The 23,742-nt window shown below is 39.8% G+C and overlaps 1 protein-coding gene across 1 annotated transcript in view; it reads right to left on the bottom strand.

The window, feature by feature from the left end:
* BEGAIN (brain enriched guanylate kinase associated) overlaps positions 1–23,742 on the bottom strand; it is a 165,946-nt gene that overhangs the window by 5,030 nt on the left and 137,174 nt on the right. Inside the window, exons 7-8 of the mRNA XM_075151084.1 lie at positions 3,891–3,998; positions 314–397 (exon numbers count right to left, since the gene is read on the bottom strand). Of these exons, the coding sequence (XP_075007185.1) occupies positions 314–397; positions 3,891–3,998 (192 nt within the window). The remainder of the gene's footprint in view (positions 1–313; positions 398–3,890; positions 3,999–23,742) is intronic.

Genomic DNA, 23,742 nt, shown 5'->3' with positions numbered 1-23,742 from the left:
CAGCACTTTGGTTTTGCTAAAACCTTTATTTTTCATGTGACCAGCGCAGGCCCATTCTACCGGATAGCAGAGGTTTTGGGGAAGAGAGTACCTCCGAGTTCCACCACTGGCTGTAATTTTGCCAGCACCTCCCCAGCTGCACAGCACCCCAGCAGGTGCACAAGTCCTCCTGTTGCTTAAAGGGCAGCGGGGCGGGTGGGAGGGAAATCAAAGCCTCAAGGGCAAACAAGTTTTTGGAAATGATACATGAAAATAACCTGTGTTCCATAAAATATTTATGTCTTTGAATATTCACCAAGTTCGGTCACATTACCTCAGAAAGCTTATGTGCCCTGTCGTAATTCTTGCTGCACTGGAGCAACTGAGCAGCTAAATTGCAGTCCTTCCTATAGAGCTCCTAGAAAAACAAAAAATAGCCTGTTTTTTAAAGTTTGCAAATAACTTGTGGCTTTCAACCTTTCTCCCATGCCTAAGCAATCTTTCAAAAATTGACTTTGGGGAAATTTGGAGCATACTTTAACTTTTAAATACATTAAGATTCCATGTTTCTTGCACGGTCCTGAGATGTTTGCCCTTTTGCTCCGTGAGGGCTGATAAAATTACTAAAAAGAAAATTTTGAGAACTGTCACTACAGAACAGTAATCTGCATTTCAAAAGATGGATACTTACCGTTAGGAATTGGACTTTATACTGTTAACACTATGAAGGCTAAAATAAACACAATCTCTTAAGCAGAAAGAAAATTTAAGAACAGACAATTTTTACTATTATCCAGATCAGCACTAAGGTACTACTTTAGAAAATGCTTAAATAATCTTATGAGACTGTGGGAGAAATTCATTGCAGAAATATACATTGAATTGTTTTTTAAAAAGAAGGCCTTTGTCTACTTATGAAATTTTCCTGGTGGTTCCTGGCTCCTTTCATATCTTGCAGAATGTAGCTATACAAATATATTAAATCTCACTGCAAACGTTTGATGCTGCAGACAGGATATTTTTATTGGGTAAGAAATTACCATGAGAATTCCACACAGGGAAAAAGAGAATTTAAATAAGCTGCTTATATTATTTTTGTATTGAATGGCTCCCACAGCCTATTTAATGGGAAAATTCAGTACATAGATTTGCCCTTCATCTAAATTTAATTTAGCACACATGACTGTAACTGTATCCTTCAACCAGTATCTTTGGGTCCCTGGAGGTAAGAGTTGTACATTGCTTCTCCTGATCTAGGTGCCATTAAAAACAAAGTTGGCTTCAAAAGTTGACTTTATAGATGGGCATAGATGAGAGAGAAAAAGCATAAAGGTACTATGGACACTAGGCTGTGTTAACCTGTAAAAATTAGAAAATGTTTATAGCGAAAAGGTGTTGAATACTGAAATGATTTGAATTTTCTCTGGCGCTGATGTTACAATTTCATTGCATGCAGATTTTTACTCTTCCACTTTTCTTTTAAAAACTGATAAAGAAATTTTCTATGAAAAGGAAAGGAGGAAATTCCCTCTGTTTTGAAATACTATTTTAAAGGTATTCTGTAATAACAGGTGCAACAAGATGTTCCCGGGAGTCTGTGAGGCATGTAAAGGTAGTTTTCCCATGATAACCAGTTCATTATATCTTCATATTCAAGGGCCTTTAGATACTCTTGGTTTGCAGGTTTTTTTGTGTCTGTATGAGCTTTTATAGATGCCACTTCTGCCTTAAATGTACTGGGGAGATACATTCATTTATGTAGGTCTTAATTTTTATACTAGTACACACTATTTTTATTCCTGAAAATAGATGCAAACAGTAGGAATCCAAGAATTCAATTTAGAAGCAAAATCTGTTGCATGTGCATGTGATTCTGACATGTTACATGCAGTTCTGACATGTTAGGTGCACATTAAACACACAATATATTGCTGCACAATGTATTGCACAGCCAAGTACTCCAAGTCCCATATGGCATTACTAGGCACACAAAAATGAAATCACTCCAAAATCTAATTTTTTCTTCAAAAGCTTTGTGCCTCTATTTCTGTGAAGCGGTTGTCATGGAGAGTACAAAAAGCATTTCTGACACTTTATTTTTAGCAGTTTTTAAAATTACTACAGAAAAATTACATGTGAGTTAAATGTGCCATGTGTACTTTGTTCTCAACATGCTGGGACATGCCATGCGACTGGAGTGACTTTCTGTGCTTTAATGTTTATGTGAATGGAAACTAGCCACATCTGTGGCAACTAGAACGATAATTGGCCATTAATGCCAAAAGAGTTTCCCATAGTCTAAAACGTGTTTTTGCATCAAAAGCATCACTTTACACACCTGTCAGAAGCGTAAGAGGAAATATAATCGAAGGAAGAAATATTGACAAGACAAAAACGTGTTCTCCCCATGTAGGATTTTTCAGTTTAACACTGTCTGTACTTATTAGGTATAATACTAATGGTTTTGCTTCATAGTTCTTTATTTTAAAATTTGGAATTTAACCTTTACTTTCATTAGTGATGCTACATAACTAAGGGCAGAATTTTGTTTGTGAATCGACCTCAAGTATGAAGAAGTGGGACTGTTATTTGAGGCTTCTGGACCACACTTTAATATTCAGAGTTGTTCAGAATAATTCTTGGAAGAGTACTCAGTACTCCAGTCCAGTCTAAGCTGCCTTTTAAAAACTATGAATATTGAAAACACCTCTTCAAATGTGGGCTCAAACCTGACTCCATGAAGTAGTTAGTGTAAATGCATGCATACTTATTGAGAGGGTTTTACATTCTGCCCCCCCTTCCGTTTTAAATCTGAAATGACTCCATTGATTTCAGCTGAATTAGTCTGGGTGTATACCTGTGCTTGTAAAACCTAAATGTAGCCACTGCATTTACCACGTTCTGTTAGTTACAGCTATTAGAATTGTGAAGTAACTGTTGTTTCAACACAATTTCTATAAAAGTGAAGGGTCAGATTGTGAACTCTTTGTTTCCGTTGGAAAGCTATTAATTGCATAGGCACAATTCACATCAACAGGCATATTAATGGGATCAAATGCCCCCTGTTATGATTAAGAGGTCGTATGAAATATGGGAAGATTGAATGTAAGATGCTGAAAAATAAGTGCTAACAGAAAGATGTCTTCTGTAGATGATTTTTTTATTAAGTGTCTAAGGAATGGCACAATAATGAACTAAATGCCTGCAATCTTCCTTTCTTTGCTGTCTTTTTAGGTTTGTCCCTGGAAGGATTTCATGAGCTTGGTTGCCAGCTGCACTACGCATGCCAGTTTTCAGCAGTGTTTAATGAGATGCAGGGTGACAATCTCCAGAGATGTTCCCTGCTTCATTCCACACAGAGATAGGTGAATTGTTACACATGAACCACAGCTGGGAAAACCTGGTTCCCCCTCCCTGCAATGATCTGAGCGACCAGGTTGGGTCAATCCTACCTTCTGCTAGCAGAGCTCACTTGTGCTGGGCATCCCATTTCAGTGAGCAAAGACTGACAGTTCAGAGGAACTGCAGGAAATGTAGGGCTCTGCACTGCGCCTAAAATCCTTATGATGAATCCTCACTCCATAAATGCTTCCACCAGTTTGCTGTACTAGACTGAAACTGATGGCAAAATCAATGTGGGAATGTTGCCATTTCTTAGAATATTATTTTAATCAGTTTTAGGTTAGACAAAAGGGAAAAAATATCAATGAAAAGTCTCACCCCGACCCCATAACTTAAGGAGAGCTGAATTTACAAAATGATGGGAACATCAAACATGAATTTTAACTGTCGAGGTCACAAGTTACATTTTATGTAAAAAATAAGAAATTATTCTATAATTCCATGGGAAGTGCATGGTGTAATTTATTTCCAAATATAATCTCAAGATGTATCCATACTTAAATACTTACATTGTCTTCTGACAACTTATCTATTGTCACCTTGGCCTCTATTAAGTGATTATTGAGTGCAATTATTTCATGGCTCAATGCCCGTTTTTCCTCTTCGTAATGTTGACCCTGTGTAGAAAATGGAGTAGTCAGTACTTTTTCTACTGTCAAAATATTTCAGAAAAAGGCCCCAAAATTGATGTCATTCTCAAATCCAGGGAAAACCACAACAGACTAATATTTCTTTCTTTTGTTTTTTTTTTTTTTCCTATTTTTTGCTATTTTTACTCAGGCAATGATGATGAAATGTACTCATCAGGTGAGGCAATGTACTTTGAAAATATGGAGGTCAAATTGAGGTCACATTAGGAACCTTCAGAAAAGGGTCTAGCTAGCCTGTGTAAAAGCATTTGATTGAGCACCAGTTATTCCTTCTTCGTCACAAGGCAGGGTTTCTAACCTGGAAGGGACTTGGGCTGCTCTTGGCTTTTGCTATGAGAATGTTTCGCTTATGCCATTTGCTCCCATTCTCATCAGGGAGGAAGAACAATATTTAAAACGGAAAGTAGCTGTGTTTGAGCCAATTTCTTTTTAGCTGTTGACTGCGCTGGCTGCTTTAAAAGCCCTGAATGAGGTTGTTCGTTTCTCAGGATGAATGTTTGCCTGGTTGTGGGGTTAACAATCATTAGCAGAATGTGACCCACTGTGGGATAACAGGAAAACAGTCTGATTCAAACTCTTGGTGCCCACTAATTTAATCTTGTTACCAGTAGGCTGTAACTCTTTATTATAAATGCAAAGAAATCAGCGGGAAAAGTAAAGTGCCACTGGCCCTTCCCGTACTGTGTCCCATTTTCATATTGCAGTGTTTATTGTGCCACCTCATATATAAAAAATTATTTTGTAGCAATCATTTATAATCCTGAATGCTCCAGCTGAGATCAAGGCACCTTCCTTGTGCTCAGAGCTGTACAAGACCATATAACAAGAAGGTTTGCCAATTATCTGGAGGGATCTTTTAGAAAGCGGCGTTGCAGGAAGAACAGAAAGTAGGGTAACTTTAAAGTACATCTATTTTGTTTAGTGAGCTCAATCCAGTGACAAATTCACAATCTCCCTTCCCATTCTAAAATTGTTAGAGTAATTTGTGAAGGACTTTTTCCAGCAGGATGATTGTATTAGCTACTGAAATTTCCCAAATGCCATATTGCCAGGGTCACATAAAAATCTTCCATCAACACACACTCGACATTGTCAGCTAATTGACAGCAATGGGAGTTGTGTGTTTTGAAATCTGAATGAATACCAAGGTTAATTATCCAGCTGCAAATCACCAGGCTATATTAAAGAAGGGTGATTAAATTGGAAGTGACAGCTCTCACCCTAAGTTACTATTTAAAGAAAAACACCTTCTCAAATGGCCTAAGCAAACCCATGGCTTGCTTTAAACAGTGCAGATACGATTGAAGTGTCTTGTGAAGGTCTGAACTGCCCTGTTTTAAGGTCAGCTTTTCTACAGACCGTCTGTTCCCCGCTGTTGCAAGACCTCCGTCCTGATGGCCCAGCTGTGCCTGGAGGCTTGTTCAGGCCTGACACCTCTCCTGTCCTCCTTCCCATTGATCAGGTGCTCCTGCTAGCTGCCTGGGGACTGTATCATGGAAAGCCAAAGCATAGCTTTGAGAGCTTGCAAGAGCTCCAACCTTATTGATTTTAACAAGACACATGATCTTAGGGGCTGTGTTTTTTAATTAGGCAGATAGACGTGGTTTTATATGAGGCCCTTAACCCTCATTGATTTTACTGTGAACTAAACAACTAGGCACTTTGTAAACCTCCTGGACATCTGTGCACCTCTAGAAATCTGTCTCCTTTGAGAGTATGACTGAAGATTACATTTTCAAAGGTATTTAGCGACATGATGAGGTAGACAAGTGACTACCTAAGTACCTGGGAAAAATATGTCCCCTCAATTTTCCAAGTCATTTCATACCTTTGAAGGATCCAGGTCCACTGAGTACAGACTTAATCTTCCAAATAACCATTTGTATTGAAGATTTTATCAATCCTTGTATGACAAGTTGTCAATGCCAGGGCAGCTGATTTGCAGGACCCTCGTTTGCTCTAAGTCTCTCTGATTTCAGTAAGTGTTGCTCTTGCCTAACCAAATTGAACTTGACTCAATATATTTCACAGTTCAGGAAAGATCATCTGATCAAGGTTTTATAGTCTTCAGCAGAGAGAAACTCATAAAAAGGCAGCAGATTCAGGCTTTGGAAGCAGTACTTTCCATTGCATTGAGTAATGCTGAATCTGACTGAATTACAGTTTCATTTTACTTCAGTTATGATAACTTTTGGGCTGATGTTTTCCAGACTTTCTATCTGGCCAAGTGTGACTTTAAAAAATATTTTATATTTGTTGAACTGTAAAATTCGCCTCGGTCCAAATTTATAATATACAGGTCAACAGATAGACACCAAAGTAATAAACATCTCAGCAGTGCTGTGGAGGAGGGGGAATGAGAAAGAAAGGCCAGTCCCAGTCCTCTCCTCCAGTATACGTTTGCATCTTTCTCTTGAAATCAGTGTTGTTGACATGAGCAAAGAGTCTGTGGCAAAATGAGGTAGCCTAAGAGTGAACAGGATCCTGAAAGGCTTTGGCATATTGACCACATACTGTGTGTCCACCTTTGAAAGTTCAGGGCTTCAGCCAGATGTTATTGTGGTCCAGTGGTAGCAACAAGAGGACAGAGGCTTAAACCTGACACCACCTTGGGGAAAACGGTGCAGCTGGAAGACGAGGTATCGTAGTGCTGGATCACTGCATTAAAAGGATTGCTGGTTACTGGGGACTGCAACTTTGAACTCTCCAGTTGCAGTCAGACAATCATATTTTCAGCATCAGGTATAGATGTCAGAGGGATGAAAGGAGGACAGGAATCATAATATCAATGCTATGACTGTGAGCTACAAATAGAAATATTTATTTTACTTATAATCACTTTTGGCAGATCCCTCTATTTCTGGTAGCTTTTAGATGCTTCCATAAGGCTGCTGACCTCTCCTCTCTCCTTTTGGCACTGCTTTCTGCTCTGCAGGTGCTAACAACCTCTCTCTCAAAACTCAGTAACAGATTAAATTAATGGTGTTATTGATATGCCAATAGCTTGCAGCTGGGCTGATGTTCCTGAAGTCCACTCCAAAATGCCGTAGCTATAGGCTGCAACGGGCTGAGCTTCTGGTGGATCTTTGTTCAGAAATCTTTGTTGAGTCAGCTCAGTGCATCTTGCCCCTGCCTCCTCCCCCAGCACAGAGCCAGCATAAAAGAATACAGCTCCATAGTGTCTGACTAACGTGAGAACTGCAATCATGTGCCCACGTCTAAGTCAGATCAAATTCCTGCTGCTGGGTGACTCCAGCAGTGCACAGCGCTGATATTAATGTTGGGGGAACCAAGCCCTTGCTCCTAGCCTGGATTTAGCATGAGCCTCGCTGCTTCCTTCTCAGATCTGATGAAGGAAATGGGTATCTGCTCTTCACAAAGGCATCAAATGATATAATAAAAGATATCATCTCTCTCTGGAACCTTGTTTTTCTTAAAATTTATATCTATCTCAGTGACAACATCCCTCATATATTTACAGATGCATAAAAATATAAGGTGTCACTTTCAAAAGTGTTTGGTGTCATCTAGTCCCTGCATCTGTTATCTGTGGTGTAAGTGGGGTGAAAAGAGTTTTGGTAGGTTGATACAGCATGAAATAATTAATAGATAAGTGTATTTTAGAAAGTAACAAAAGCTGGATGAAAATATCTGCTTTTCTTGCGTATTAGTGGATCCACAAAGGTTCCTACTCTAGTCCTTCGGCAGAAATGGAGCAACCTAAAAGTTGCCTGTCTCTCTGGTAATGTTTCAGTCTCCCTTCAATGCTTTCCAGCAGCGGGAGAGGGTCCTACCATAAGGCAGTGTCAGCCTATTAGCCAAGGCTAGGTTGCATACTGTTGTCTCTGCTGTCCTGCGGGAGCTTTGAGATGTGTATAGACCTTTTGAAATCAGCCTCAATTTTGCAAATGAGCAATGCTGGTCTGCGGAAATGTCAGCCTTTTCAAACATGGCAAAGTAAATCTTTGTTCTTCATGTTCCTGTAAGGAACATTCCAATGAATAGCATTTCAATGCTATTGTGAGAATAATATAGTGGTAGTAGTGACCATCAAGGTATTAGTAGCCAGCAGCATTCCTTTAGAAATACCTCTTAAAAAGTAATGCCTGAATGAAGTCAGAAAGAGAGAGACTTGTTCTGTTACAAATACCACGAAAGTGGCACTGGTATCCCATCCTGAATGCCTGGACAGAGGTTTACTGCAACGTTTTTGGATGTGGAACAGGCAGAACTTTATTCCCTTTTTTCTTTACTACCGTGCTTGTCCAGGAGGAAGGCAGCACTTCCACAGGAGAAATTCCCTACCTTTTTGGACCACTGTGACACTGTTAACTCAGTACTTTTCTCACAGGGCACCGGTCTTGATCTTTTCATTGCAAATATTAATAGGTGCTGTAAGGTATCTGCTAAGCAAGTGCAATGTATTTACTGTTGTTCTGTGGATCGCAGTTGGTGAGCAAGTGCTTGTAGCGGTATACTTTCAAAACAAGGTCTGTATATTTTAAGGAGGTATTTTATAATCTCATTGAAATCATCTTATAAAGGATGAAACAGAGCAGTTGCAGATGACACAAAAATGGGAGGAATGGCTGGTACACCAGAGGTACACTGTGCTGCCATCCAGAAGGACCTTGACGGGCTGGAGAAATGGGCTGACAGGAACTCATGAAGTTCAACAAGGGCAAGTGCAAAGTCCTGCACCTGGGGAGGAACAACCCCATGCACCAATATATGCTGGGGCCACCCATCTAGAAAACAGCTTTGCAGAAAAGAATGTGGAGGCCCTGATGGACACCAGGTTGAACACGAGCCAGCAATATGTGCCCTTGCTGCAAAGGCCAAAGGTAACCAAGGCTGCATTAGCAGAAGTGTTGACAGCAAGTCGAGGGAGGTGATCCTTCCCCTCTACTCAGCACGGGTGTGGCCACACCTGGAGCACTGTGTGCAGTTCAGGCTCCTCAGTACAAGATGGATAGGGACATACTGAAGAGAGAGTCCAAGAAATGGCCAGGAAGATGATTAAGGGATTGGAGCATCTCTCTTATGAGGAAAGGCTGAAAGAGCTGGGAATGTTTAGCTTGGAGAAGACAAGGCTCAGGTGGGATCTCACTGATGTGTATAAATATCTGAAGGGAGGGTGTAAAGAAGACAAAGCCAGGCTCTTTTCAGTGATGCTCAGTGACAGGACAAGAGGCAATGGCCACAAACTGAAACACAAGCGTTTTGAACATCAGGAAGCACTTTTACTGTGAGGGTGACTGAGCACTGGAAAAGGTTGCCCAGAGATGTTGTGGAGTTTCCATCCTTGGAGATGGTCCTGGGCAACCTGCTCTCGGTGCTTGAGCAGAGGGGTTGGACCAGATGACCTCCAGAGGTCCCTTCAAACCTCAAGTATACTGTCATTCTGTGAGCTCTGTAACAAATTATGGCTACCATACCTCACTTGACTGCTGTGATAACTGATATGCAGCACCTGGGGTTGTTACGATATACAGTATTTTAAAATCCTGTTATTAGCAAATACTGACATCTGCCATAGAAGTAAATGATTCTATTGTTATGCAAAGATGATTTAATATATAATTAATACATCTCTAGGTCCTAATAAAAGAGGGAACAAGTATGCATTGAATATGTGTCCTAGTTTCGGCTGGGATAGGGTTAAATTTCTTCCTAGTGCTGTGTTTTGGATTTAGTATGAGGAGAATGTTGATAACACACTGATGTTTTCAGTTGTTGCTAAGTGCCCTCCTAGTCCAAGGACAGCTCCCGTGCCTACTGACTGAGCTAGGTACACAAGGTGGGAGGGAACATAATCAGGACAGCCAGCCCAGCTGGCCAATGGGGTATTCCATACCATGTGACGTCATGCTCAGTATATGAACGGTAGGCGTGATCCAGGAAGTACCGATCGCTACTTGGTTATCGGTCAGCGCGGGTGGTGAGCAATTGCATTGTGCATCACTCATTTTGTATATTCTATCATTATTTATTATAATTATTCTCCCTTTTCTGTTCTATTAAACTGTCTTTATCTCAACCCACGAGTTTTTCTCACTCTTACCCTTCCGATTCTCTCCCCGTCCCACTGGGGGGGCGAGGGGAGTGAGTGAGCGGCTGCGTGGTATTTGGCTGCCTGCCAGGTTAAACCACGACAATATGGTGTAAGTTCACTTATGTTTCTCCCTGGTATTCCATCGAGACTTCAAACAGACCTCAGGTTAGACTTGGTGCATGTGAATGCTTGTGAAGTAGCATCTAATTATTACTGGTAATTACACTAATAATGGAATTATCTATCACATCATATGTGTTATCTATGACAAAGAAAGGGCACCCAGATGCTCCATGCATTCTCAGTGACAGTTCAATGACAGTACTTCAATAATGAGTGAGGGTGAATTTGTTTTATAGCATCTGTCAGTGCATATCTCACATCCTGGTGAGAGATAAATAAAAATAGTCATCCCTTGTGGAACTGAAGGTTGGATGAGTACACAATAGTCTCTCCCACCAGGTGTGGAAACTTTTCACTGTTGCAGAGGGTAATAATATAGCTTAGATCAAGCTTATGTGCACTCTTCTTCCCATCCAGGTATGTCATGGTCTCTGCTAAGCAAGGCACAGTTTTGAAACACAGTGTTTGAACCAAGGGATCTCTTAGCTTGCTGGCAGAGTCTTATATAGAAACTGGGGTGGTGGGGGGGATGACTAAGCCAGGGGCATATCCGACAATGTAAAGAAACCAAGTATGAGAATGGTGGAAATAAAACCTTTTTTCCATTGTAACTCTTAAAGTTAACAGCTGTTTCTATTTACAGTACTTCCCCATAGAGCATACGCGTAACATATGTTTTATCAACTGGCTCATAAAAAAGCAAAATGTGGTTTAGATTTGCAGATATTACTGGGTATTCTCTGCAGTAATTCATGATTTTAAGCATTACTGCATGTTAGTTTCTGCTCTGCGGATCTTCATGTTATTATGACAGACTACTCATTTGGTGTGTGCATGTTTATGGATGCTTTGGAGCTATGTGGGTTTATCTGCCAGTTAAGAGCCTAGCTACGGATATCCCCTACTCACACTCACTTGCACCCATGGGCAGAGACTGCAATAAAAACAGCGAACCGACCAGATAAGAACAACCAGTAAGAATAATGAAAGACATTTCAATAAATAATGAAACTGTATCAACTGATAGCAGTTCATGACATGATCCTTGGGGTGCAGGATTTGGTGCTGATCATTGCTTGAGAGGACCATTTAATACGTATTGCATTTTTTGTTTTATTTCTTTGTATAACAATCTTATTTTGGTTTAACAGTAAAATGAGTATCCAAAGGAACTATTCACTTACAGATTCACTGAACCCACAAGTCTGTTTAAGAATGTGCATCTTTACAAGCAACTAGAGAAAAAGAGCCAAACATTTAGCTAATTTATTAGGTAATTATTTGTCAAGTTACAAACAAAACTGCAGGAATATGTAGGGACGTATGCAGAGGCTGTGGCAGCATCCTGATGGCACTTCATGATGTACCACTGTCTCATCTTTGCTTCCCACTGCAGTAATCCCCAGGACACCCATCCTTGTCTCAACACCTCTTCATAATGTTAATAGAGCCTGGGTTTCAGGAATGCCTCTACATTATGGTAAGGAGTAGTGACTAATTCATTATATTTATTCTATGGTGTATTAGATATTTATTTAAAGTGATTTTCTGTTTCCAAGCTGCCACGGGTGCAGGCAAGGCTGCATTCTTCAGAGACAAATGTGTGGCATTAAGGATTTTAAAATGCTCACTTTTCTGGGAGGGCCAGAGAAGATATGTTGTTGATGAGTCTTGTGCCTGAGGCCTTATCTACTGCACAAATCTATCTCATGTTGGAGTGCTTCCATGTAAAGAAGATAGTGGCAAGAACATTATTCCAATGCGACAGGTCTTTCTTATGATGAACACATGGGATAAAACGAAGTGACAGCTGTATGAGCCTTGGGTTGGCTCAGGAAGAGACTAGATTGTCTGCTCTTGCCATAGCTTAAGGTTTTTTTGATTTTGTAATTTTACTTAGGAGCTCGTCAAAATAATTAAAAAGAATTCCATGGTCATAGTGAAACAAAAGGAACAGAGGTCTTCAACTGAGCTACTGGTAAGGAGTGAAACATTTTGCAGAAAGAAAAAGTCATGTGGATGGGTAGAAAAGGAGAAGCACCATTAGTGCACGCCACACAAGGGAGGCTCATCAGGCTTGCAGCTTGAAGCTGTCACTAATGACTGATTGTTTGATGCTCAAACTTGCTAGCCACACAGGTTCATCTGTGGAAATGGAGAAATTACTGGAGACAGGATATTGCTTAGACTACTTAAATGGATTGGGAAGAGAAAGTTGCATTAATTTCTCTGAGTAAAGAAATAAAATGACCTAGGAAGGGAAATATGGAAGTCTGAACTTTGGAATCTTATATTCATTCATATTAATTGCGGACCATTTTAATATGCAAGTGAATTCTAATTAGAGTTGACTACATAAGCAAGGGCAATTTCCCAACCAAATAACAAAACTAGGGCTAGACTATTTACAGTACTTTGCTCTTTAATATTTTGTTCTGCTCTAGGAATCTTTAAATTCACATTTCCTGTCACCTTTTGACATTTTTCCTTAATAATTAGTTGGGTAGAAGAAAAATTAAACTCCCCTCCCCTTCCCCTTGTAATTGCTGTCTTAAAATAACTGTTTAGCTAAATGCTCTCTCTTGGGAGTTAAGATACTTCTCTCTCAGAAAAGTGCTCTGATTTATCACACTCCTGTGGCAAGGCTGACTTTTCCTCTCTAGGTTTATATTTGCACTCGAGTGCACAAGATCCATTCTTGCGCTGAAGACTTGTGCTGAGCCAGATTTGTGTCCAAGCCCTGCTTGGTGGTGCCTGGCCAGCTCAGAGCCAGCCCCAGAAGGTCTCCTCTCCATGCAGCGCTTGTCACGATAGTAATCCTGCTATTAGTCTTATTGCTGTGTTATTGTTGTCCCGCAGGCTTCTGTCTCCTGACTACCCCAGTTCACATCTAGGGCTCTTCCTCTTGTTGAATTCGATCTTTATAAACATGTCCACGTCCAATGTGTGTATGCCTTTATATTCTGCTCTTCTCATCTCTTAAAACTATTTAATATACATTGAAACATCAAGTGGGATATTGATTGGAAAGATGTCGTAAGCTGGCTGAAAAATTGCAAGTGTAGTACAGGGAATAAGCATAATGCACTTGTGTCTTTTGTGTGTGAATTAGTCCCTCCTTTTTTTTAAAAAAATATCTCTGCTATTTACTTTGTAAAATCTCATGTTGGCTAAAGCTATATAAGGTTTGGTGGGTTTTTCTCCCCCCAATCAACCCTGGTTCCTTGGGAACATTGTGAGAAAATCCCTATAAGCTGTTTTCAAGGCAGAGCAGGGGAAGTTCATTAAAGTAAAATGCTCTGTTCAAATATCCAGCCCCTCAGACTCTGCTAAATAGTGTCTTTTTGGCAGCATCCCAATTCAAACTGCCATAACCAAGTATAATGACTACATTAAATAACTAGTGCGAAAAAAAAAGTCTAAAAAAGAAGAGAGTCATTATGTAAATTGCCTGAACAAAGAGAGAATTTTGCTTCCAATCCTGCTAATATGTTACTCAAGTCTCCTCTGCCTCTTAATGCAGTTCTCTGCAGAGCTGTTTTGGTGGTTGTTGTTGTAGTGTTTTTTTATATGGGTTTAATTGTGGCTCTTTGGAATTGCTGAGAAACCCTAGGTGGAGGGACAGGCAGGAGTGTGCTAGAGAGCTGGAGTGATGTTTGCTGCGTGGTTGTGGTCACATGAGGCTTTGCTAGATATAGTCACATTTGATCCTCATATCAGGGCCATTGTTTCTGCTGACTAGTGTTTGAGGAGTAAACTCTCCTAGTGTAAGGAAATGCTGCAGAATGGATCTCCCGATGTACTGATTAAGCTTTACTATAAAGGAAGTGCAACACTTCCTCCCCATCTGACTGCTGGGATCAAATCCAAAGAAAAAAAAACACAACATATTTTTATGAAAGGATTTGCTCCTACAAGCAGATAGGAAACTCTGCTGTATATTCCTTATGTTGCTATTCAGGGTGGTCACTTGAACCGTTGCCTCCAGAGTTTGTGCAGATGAGAGAGACTCTACCTTTTGGTCAAGAGAAATGTCATAACCTTTCTTCCATGTCATAAAATCAACTGTTTTACTTGAATCAGCTCTATGTCTTCTGTGCCATTTCAGAGTTATGCTGGACTTTCATTTGCCTCCCTATCTACATTATACTGTAACTCCAGTCCTTTTTTTCAGTCATGAATCCAGTTTAAAAGGCCTTTGCTGCCACACAGCAGTTCATGGCCCCATCAGTTGTGCTGGCACAACTTTCTTGCCATCTTGAAAGCCAGGCTGGTGAAAAATAACCCTTTAAAATGGAAAAAACCTTTGTTTGGGAAAGAGGTGTTTTAAGCTGTCTTTGCCATTAAGGAAAGTGTACATGGGTTCAATACCCTCAGTATTTCTTCGTGGCATTCAGAGATCTGGCTCACAATCTGAATATTGTCCTGTACTATCTCAAGATTCAGTTTTCTTTCACCCTAGAGCATTGCAAAAATTTGAATGCTGTAATTTCTTGATAACGTTTATCATAGCTCTTCATATATTTCCTAATAATATTAAGTCTCTGGCCTGGTTTTGGTTGGGATAGAGTTAATTTTCTTCCTAGTAGCTGGTATAGTGCTGTGTTTTGGATTTAGGCTGAGAATAATGTTGATAACACACTGATGTTTTAGTTGTTGCTAAGCAGTGCTTACCTAAATCAAGGACTTTTCAGCTTCTCATGCCCTGCCAGTGAGAAGCTGGGAGGGGGCACAGCCAGGACAGCTGACCCAAACTGGCCAATGGGGTATTCCATACCATATGATGTCATGCTCAGTATACAAACTGGGGGAGTTGGCCGGGGGGTGGTGATCGCTGCTCAGGAACTGGCTGGGTGGCGAGCAATTGCATTGTGCATTGCTTATTTTGTATATCCTTTTATCATTATTATTATTATTTTCCCTTCCTTTTCTGTCCTATTAAATTGTCTTTGTCTCAACCCACAAATTTTACTTTTTCTTTTCAATTCTCTCCCCCACCCCACTGCCGGGGGGGGAGTGAGTGAGTGGCTGTGTGGTGTTTCGCTGCCTGCCGGATTAAATCGCAACAGTCTCTAAGGTATTATTTTCACAGCAGCTTATAAACATTAATATCCTCTTCAGCAGAGGCTAAGGCAGACCTTCCCTTATTTATACGTCTAGAGTGTCATTGTCCAAGTCTAAGCCAGTCACCTTCCTGCCTTCCTTCAATCAGCATAGAGATTTCTTCAAAGCATGAAATTCCTCATTGTATAGTGATTTTTTTTGAGAATTGTCAGAGGAACAGCTCTCCAACAGTGCTGGCTTCTCTCCACTGGCTGACAGAGATGCTGTGGATAAAAATTCTTCAAATATTTATATGCTAAATAGACATCTAACTTTTAGATACCTTAAACTAGGTAAAATGAAGTTTACTTTAAGTAACTAGCTCAACGGCATACAAATCATGTTTGGCAGAGGCAAGGACTGAATCCATATCTCCCAAGACATAAGTCTTGTAATTCATGGGAAGCTTGCTTTTCTGGGTCTGTAACTGTCCCCAGGGAAGAGCAGCATGAAGGGATTTTGCAACTAATGTGAATCTAGCTGAGATAGGCTTTCAGTAAGTTGATTGGAAATGACCCGTTGCCAGTTTTGATGAGAAAACCTCAAGAAATGGAGAATATGCTACTTCCCTGGGTAACAGGAGCTCTATGCCTCTGCATTTGCAAACACTTTTCCCCATTTGAACAGGTCTGGACCCTGAGTGTAGTCATTGTTCTTGTTTTGTCTGATTAAAAAGCTGTCTGATATTTAGCATTTTCTCCCTGTGAAGACATTTATGCAAGTCAGTCACCTTTCTTCACTACACTAAACAAGTGAGCTCCCTGACTGTCTTGCTGAGGCAGCTTCTTTACTTCTCAGTCTAATTTTTCGGTTGTCAGGCAGCTTGAGTGATTTTCCACAGACTTTTAAAAATGTAAATATCAGAACTTCAGCCACTGTCTTCAAACTGGATTTTCCCTTGTCTGAAACTGTGGCAAAATCATCATTCTACTCTATTCACTTTTTCCATGGTTATACAAATACTACTTTTGTCGTCTTTGTCATGGCATACTGCTGGGAGCTCATGTTGAATTGTTCAGCCAGTCTGATTTTTCAAAGTCACTGACCTTTCCTGAGTTTCTGCTTTCCAGAGTACGACCCCCTCCCTCCACTTCCCCCTTCCCATTTTTTTGATATGGTCTGCAAAGTACCTTCATAGATTTTATGCTTCTAAGTGTCTGGGGGAAAACATATTTTGACTGAATGGGCACAGCCCATGAAAGGCACTGGTAATTCTGAATGATTTACTTATCAACATTTAACAATATTGCTAATCCTTTTTATCTCATTTTATCAACAATAATTTTACTTTTACTTTTAGGATGCTTTTGAAAACATTGATTAATGCTGAGAACTGTACCAATCACTGGGCTGTCCTGATCCAGCCCTCTGAAAAGACTCTTTGATAATGAAATACCCCAGCGCCTGCTACTTTTTGAGGTGGCTTTTAATAATTTTGCAACCCATCTACTAACTGCTTTTGGTACTGTATCATGGTAGTTTTGTAATGATAATCCTATGAAGTGGTACTTGTCATGTCTTACTATCCAAATATATCTACTTGATTGCCTTTGCTAAAGAAATTGTGGTTTATTTAACAATTTTTCATAAAAATGTGTTGACTTCCATTATTTATACTCCTGTGATTTAGTTTTCCAGTAGCTGAACACCATAAACAGTCACTTTGTGTTTTGTATAACCTCTATTTACCGCATTTTACACTTCACCTCTTGGATTTTGGTACAGACGAGCATTTTTTTCAACCTCTCAGAATTATCCCAACATTCAGAGACTTATTTAAAATAAACATCAGCTTAACACATTAGTATGTATTTTTAATTTAGCTTGGAGTAGGAAGCTGGGAATCTGCTCAGCCAGTTCTTCTGGGACTCTTAGGTGGAAGCTTATGTAGGCTGCTGTTTTTAAAAAAAATATTTTTGCAAGTTTTCCCTAAGACATATTGCTCAACATTGTCTGTAGTTTCCATTAAATTTGGAAGTTGGATTGCAATCAGTAGTAAAAAAATGTTCTGGTTTAAAGCAAAGTGTGGCACAAGAGCTCTGTCTCCTGCTAAGAGCAGCTGAGTGAAGAGGGAAAGATGCTTATCTGTTTTCTGGCCCATGTGGCAAGGCAAGGACTTGAAGTGATGCCCCAGTTAGGTCAGAAGGAGACATTTTCCAGCACAGGCAGCCTATGATAGTGGCTTTGCAAAGCTGGAGTAAGCAGCACATGAGAGTTATAGTATAGTCAGGAGACAGATGCTTCACACTTGGATAACACAGGGCCACAGAGACAAGGTGGGGGGACTTTGCCCTTGTTGTCCCTGAGTTTTGAGGTACTCCAGCAGCAGAAGCATTTAGTATATCTGGGTGCTACACTGAGTGATTTTGAAAAATTCTTCTGCAAAGCATCAGAGATGGGAACTCTGTCTGTAATGAGCTTTTCAGTCTAACCTTAACACACTTGATTTCTTTTTTTAACTGCAGTGTTTGTCGAGTGACATTGCTCTGAAAGTTAATTACTGCTTATAACTAATTCATTTACTTTCAGACACAGCTCTCTGGGAAAAAGAAAAAACAAGACCCCAAACCAAAACCCACAAAACTTCCTGTAAACACACAATGTTAAAATGAATTATTTTTAATTTGCTCTTTTTGTAATTTGTTTTTTTCCCTTCTGTAAGGGATGGTCCTTCAATCACGGATGCTGAAATCATTTGACAGCTACTTCCTTCCTGCCAAGGGAATATGAAAAGCCCTGGGAGCCTGGTAGATAAACTATTGTCTGGCGTTTAGAAAATGAGACTTAGATGCCATAACCAAATCCTCTCTCACTGTGAAGAGTAAGACTTTATTGACTTATGGGAAATGTAAGTATTGGGCAGGATGTTAGGCCCCCGAACCTGTCAGAAACAGAAGGAAAAAGAATAGACTTGTGCTTGAGAACAGCGCTGGTTGATGCTTATGGCTTTGATCTTAGGAAGGAATTTTAGGGGCCTTTTTTTTAATCACAAAGTTTGGGAAGGAATGGGAAATATTTGTCAGAGAATATCCCCACAAAACTAAAGGTTGGGGGCCAGACCCAAAGGCATTGCTCTAGAAAAGTCCGTATCCTTCTCCTCCTGCTGCTTGCCTTCTGATTCCTTCCACCCTCCATCCTGCTGTGTTCAAAAGTATTTCTAGGAACATAGTTTTAAATTCAGGGAAATTTTTCACCTAGTTAGTCTGACTTCGTCCTCAACTTTTGGTTTATGACTTTTGTTTATGACTTCATTTATCGGCTTTTGTTTTCCTTGTATTTCCACATTGTTGTGTTTGAATGTACCCTCCACACAATGTAGAACATTGCGTGTACTAGTTGCCTTCAGAATTGGCATCTAATTTACTGGTATTTTTCTAAGACTTCCTGTCATAACATTCTATGCTTTAAGAGTAGAGATATAATTTGCTTTTCAGCTACTGAGGTCTGTTTATTGAGAGAAACGTGCTAATGTGGAAGGGCAATGAAGAGCTGTGTTGATTCTCATCAGTGATAAGAAATTTGTGTCAAGGCTTTAGACAAAATCTCTGATTGTTAAAAGGGTTCTTTTATCCTAATTTTTAGCTCTAGCTTTGAATCTTAACAAACATCCTTTCCGTTCTGCCACACCAAAATGAGAGAATGAATACTGTCCTCATGCATGAGTACATCTGAGGCGAGTAAGAGGCTAACCTTCAGGCAACCTGACAGCTAAAAAGTAATGCTGCATGCCTCTGCACTAGTCTCAAGTTTCAGCAGAAGTCATAGGAGTCGTTCTTAGAGGTAAAGAGGTCAAGTACATTCTGAATCAAAACTTTTTAAAATCCCCTTCTGTAACCTCCTGTGGAAAGGTCTTGGTGTGCTCCAGAATCTAAATGGCTTAAAGTCATCAGCAAAACTACAGCTTCGTTCCCTCTCAATTTACTTGTTATAGCTGTAGGAAAAAATAACCTAATATAGATATTTTGAAATATGTTAAAGTATAATTTAATACAGGTAAGTAGGAGGAAAAAAAAAACCTTCATTACAGGCAATGGGAGATCTATACTATTTAAACGTCATCACAGCCTGTGCTAACTGCTTGCGGTGATAAAACTAGGCACTATTGGAAGGTACAGAAACACTTCCTACCACTTGGGCATGATTTCAAAGTCAATATTTTCCAGCAAATTAGATACAGGAGGTTGATTCTAAGCAATGTCCTAATTTCTATTTGATAGCTAACAAAAATGCAACTTAAGAGCTGGCATGAGGTGCCATGTCAGATTCTAGGTTGTCTAGATCTGTCTTGTGTGAAAATCCAGTCATTCACAAATAATTTAGCCAACCTAGCCGAAACAACATGGTTTTTAATAGGTTTTCTATGCCAGCAAGAAGACCACTGTGATCAACTCATCTGATCCATCTAGCTCATGCCATAAACATTTCAATCAGCAATTTCTGTTTGAAGAATCCATATTTTTTTCTATTGGTGAATAACTGCCTGAAGATCCCGCAGAAAGCTGGCTAACATTTCATGAGGTGCTTGTTGCGTAGTTGAAGAAGGCTGAGTTTGTACATGTCCCCTGCTTGTCCTGGTACAGTAAGAACCACCCTAGAAGTGTCTCACTGCTCCATGTAGCTGAAGGTCATTACCAGAACAGCCTGTCTACTCCTTGGGTTTGGAATTTTGTGAAAGCTTCAAATTGTGGTGGGCTGCTCTGAATGGCCATATGAGTCTGTCCAGCCTTCTCTGGGAAAGCCTTGGTAGGGGTCACCCCACATCAGCCTCAGTGAGAAGAAAGGCTGCCACTGAATGGGACCTAGAGTCAGGTCATTGACATGAGGGTGAATGGGAGTGTGAGTACTGTAAGAGAAATGGAAATGAAAAATGAAAGTCACAGTGAGATCTTTAAACTGTACAACATGTTAATTGTCACTCTTTATCACTGTCAAGTGACCATGGACCTGTTAGAAGTTTAGAACTGAAAACCTTAATTTATTCTTTATAGAAACAAAAGCTCCTGAATTATGCAGCAGCCTAAAATGTTCCTACTACAGGTGACTCAGCTTCTCTATGCATTATTTAAAGAGTCCTATGATATCAGTCTGCTGCTATGTAACTGCAATCTATACTACCCTTTTTCACTGGCGTGTTTTTACAAATCCCTAATTCTAATTGCAATCATTGGAAGCAGTCCTACTAATGGACTTCTGCAGTATGCATTAATCTTCATCTAGCTTTGTGGCTGTCTCCAGCAGTATTTCAAATATATAGTAGAACTAATGGTGAGTCCTTCCTAATTTTGGAGAATGAAAGCTGGAATAGTATTTGCATTTCTAGTCTAAGAAACAACATTTCAAGCAGATCTAAGCTCTATGCTAGGGCATTGTCTGGAAGATGTGGAGCAGCATTAGAACCGCAGGTTAAGATGCTCAAGTGCTCTGTGAATAGGAAGGAAGAGGTGGAAGCAGCACCTTGCAAGTGTTCAAACTATCTGTGAAGACAGAGCCCTATACCCTGACTCAGGTTGGTGTTCTAATGTTAATGTGATACAGATGCAGAAAAAAAGCTTGAGTTATGTCTTCTCTTCAAACTTCAATCAGAAAATCACTGACCAGAAACTACGCATCTCATACCACTTCAACAACTTCTACATCTTTGGAAGATGTGTATTTCTTTCGTTGTTGTTGTAGTATTGCTTAAATAAAGTGCCCTGAACATTTAAAAATACTAAGCGATTCCCTCTAAGGTTCATTTTCCGTTATTCAAGTGTTGCTAAAATATTTTCTTCAAATTATCACTATAAAAACTCTCTTTTGTATTTCAAAACACAACGAACAAAACAGAGCTTTAAAACAGAGTTTGCTTTCCAGGCTGAAAACTGAAAAGCATTACTCTGTGCTCATAACATGAATGAGATGCACATCATTTCTTTTAAAAGAGGATTAAAATCCAATAATCTCATTGGGAAATATTATGGTGTCAAAACAGAGTTGATGAGAGAACCATTTTATTATCATACCACTTGTTGTGAGGATGAACAATAATTTCCAAATTAAAGAGCCAAGTGTGTGTGTGGGTGTGAGTAAAATCCCTCCAGCCCAAACCTTTTCATAACACTGATGTTAACTTCTCTCCTCTCCCAAATCTCAATTTTAAAGGCACTTCAATTCTCCTGAAAGTGGGGAAAAAAATATGGTTGGTTGTTTCTATAGTGATTGCAGAGGCTGCCACCTCCTGTCTACTGGGAAGAACTTCTGGATAAGAGTCAGAACTGAAAATCGAGTCAGAATAGAAAATGTGTTCATTTTTCAGCTCCTCAACAACATGCAACAATACTTTTCAATGATATTTACTATCAGGACCCATTCTCAAAGTTACTCTAAGTTACTCTGTATATTAACCTGTGCAGGACTCTGAAAGCCCCGCTGTTCCAGCATTTCTAACTACAAAAAAACCAAGAGTTAACAAGTACTGAATATGATCCTGCTCCCTCAGGTTGAGCACAAAGGAACTTTAGTGATTAAATCTGGAAAATGAATGGCCTGAGAGTGATGAGGAGCTACTTAATGCTCCTACCTTCTCAAATGCCTGCTGAGATCAGGACAAGTAAAATGTATTTTGCCCTTTAGGAAAAATTAAAAATAATGTAAATTATGACACTAATACTGGAACTAAAAATGCAGGTGCCATATGGTGTTACAACATATACATGCACTGCAACGCTGATAGCTTGCTGAAATGAATAGAAATTTACTGCTGAGATGTTATTGCATTCCCTAGTATTGCAGTAGTGCCTGGGAGCCTTATTCATGGACCAGGACCCCATCAAGAGCAAAATGCCATGCAGAGAAGAAAAATGAAGAGATGCCAACATCAGTGGGGATCATTGTAGGCCTCAGTCACCTAAATATACGTAAGCCAAATCCTATGTGCTTGTATAAAGGAGCCTGGTTTCATTTGTTAAGAAAAGCCTTTAGAACTCATGTTGTTACATCTGCATCATCCATTTGGATTCATCCTTAAAAGATGACTCTTGCCAAAGACACACAATTCTCAGACCTTTTCAACTGGTGGAAAATCTAGCAGGTTTCTAATATGTCACCTAAGATACACACATTTTCTATAAACAATGCTCAAAGAGTGATGGGTGGGGGCTGTTGCCTTGCACAGGAGACGCTGTCACGGAGATGCTGATGTTTACCTAAAAATGTGGTTACATGGTGGTATTCAGAAGAGGAGAAATTACCTTTTATGTTCTATTTTAGGCAGTGTTTCTATATCTTTGTCTGGATATAATAATTCTGTATCAAAACTGAGTATGTCTCAGTAACTCACAGTATGTCCTCTTAGCCTTTGTCATTGCTTTGCTTTCTCTCCCGCCACTACCTCCTCTTTGCAAACAACCAGCCCCTGACACCTTTGCCTTAGCCAGACTCAGCTTGCAGCCAGCTGGCTTTCAGCTGACTCCTTGACTTCTGTGAAATATCAAGGAAACAAGGACCTCTTTTCTCTGCCTTAGATTATTTTGATTGTAAGTCCTTGGTAGCCTTTATTTTCATTTCTGGCACAGAAGATGGCTCCTGAAAGAGTATATACTAAGAAAGAAAAGTCATCATCTGCTGAAGAGTAAACACATTCAGGTAGGTGTATCCAAAGCAATATGATATGATATGAGGTATGATATGAGATACCCAAGCCCTATGATTGCAGACCACTTCTGAACCTTTGGCCTTTCTCTCTGTGAGGCACGAAGGTCTTTGAAAATCTGACACTACACATATAAATGCATTGAATACAGAGCTATGCTGAGAAAATGCTCAGTTCACAAAGAGAAATGCTTGAGGCCAAAGGTGCATTGGACTAGAAAGGACCCTGTGAGTTAATGAGTTCCACTCCTTGCTATTGCAGGCAGCTGTGCTGTAAATCCTAACTGTACACTGATCACACTTCAACATCAATGTAACTGAGTGGTGGAGCTGCCCCTAATAAAAGTTGTTCTAGTCCTCTGGGGATTTGCAACCTTTGTCTAATATGCAGGCTAAATTTATTAATGGCTAGTGTCTATCCATTTGTTATTGTAGCAGCAGTGTCTTTTAGTTTAAATAGCTCTTAGCCTCTGCTAAGTTTATAGAAACTTAGACTGATGAGTTTATAGAAAGCAGTCAGAATCCCCACAACCTCTATTCTCTTAGGCTAAACAAGCCAGCATCTTTTAATCTCATTTCAGAAGATAGATTCTTCATTTTCTTGATTTTTGTAGTCCATTTACAGACTGAATTAATCTTCCTTGCATCTGGGTGCCCGGGACTGCGTATTGTATTCCAGATGGCCTCATCATGGCCTTGTTCTCTAAAAATGCCTCACAAGGGACATCTGAAACCGAATGACTTTTATAGTTATGATTGACTAATCAAGCCACAATTTTCTTTCTTTCTGGCACCTCCAGT

This window comes from Calonectris borealis, chromosome 5, assembly GCF_964195595.1.
Source record: "Calonectris borealis chromosome 5, bCalBor7.hap1.2, whole genome shotgun sequence".
Taxonomy (NCBI): Eukaryota; Metazoa; Chordata; class Aves; order Procellariiformes; family Procellariidae; genus Calonectris; species Calonectris borealis.
The sequence above is the reverse complement of the archived record's forward strand: the minus strand, read 5'-3'. Positions and strand labels throughout refer to the sequence as shown.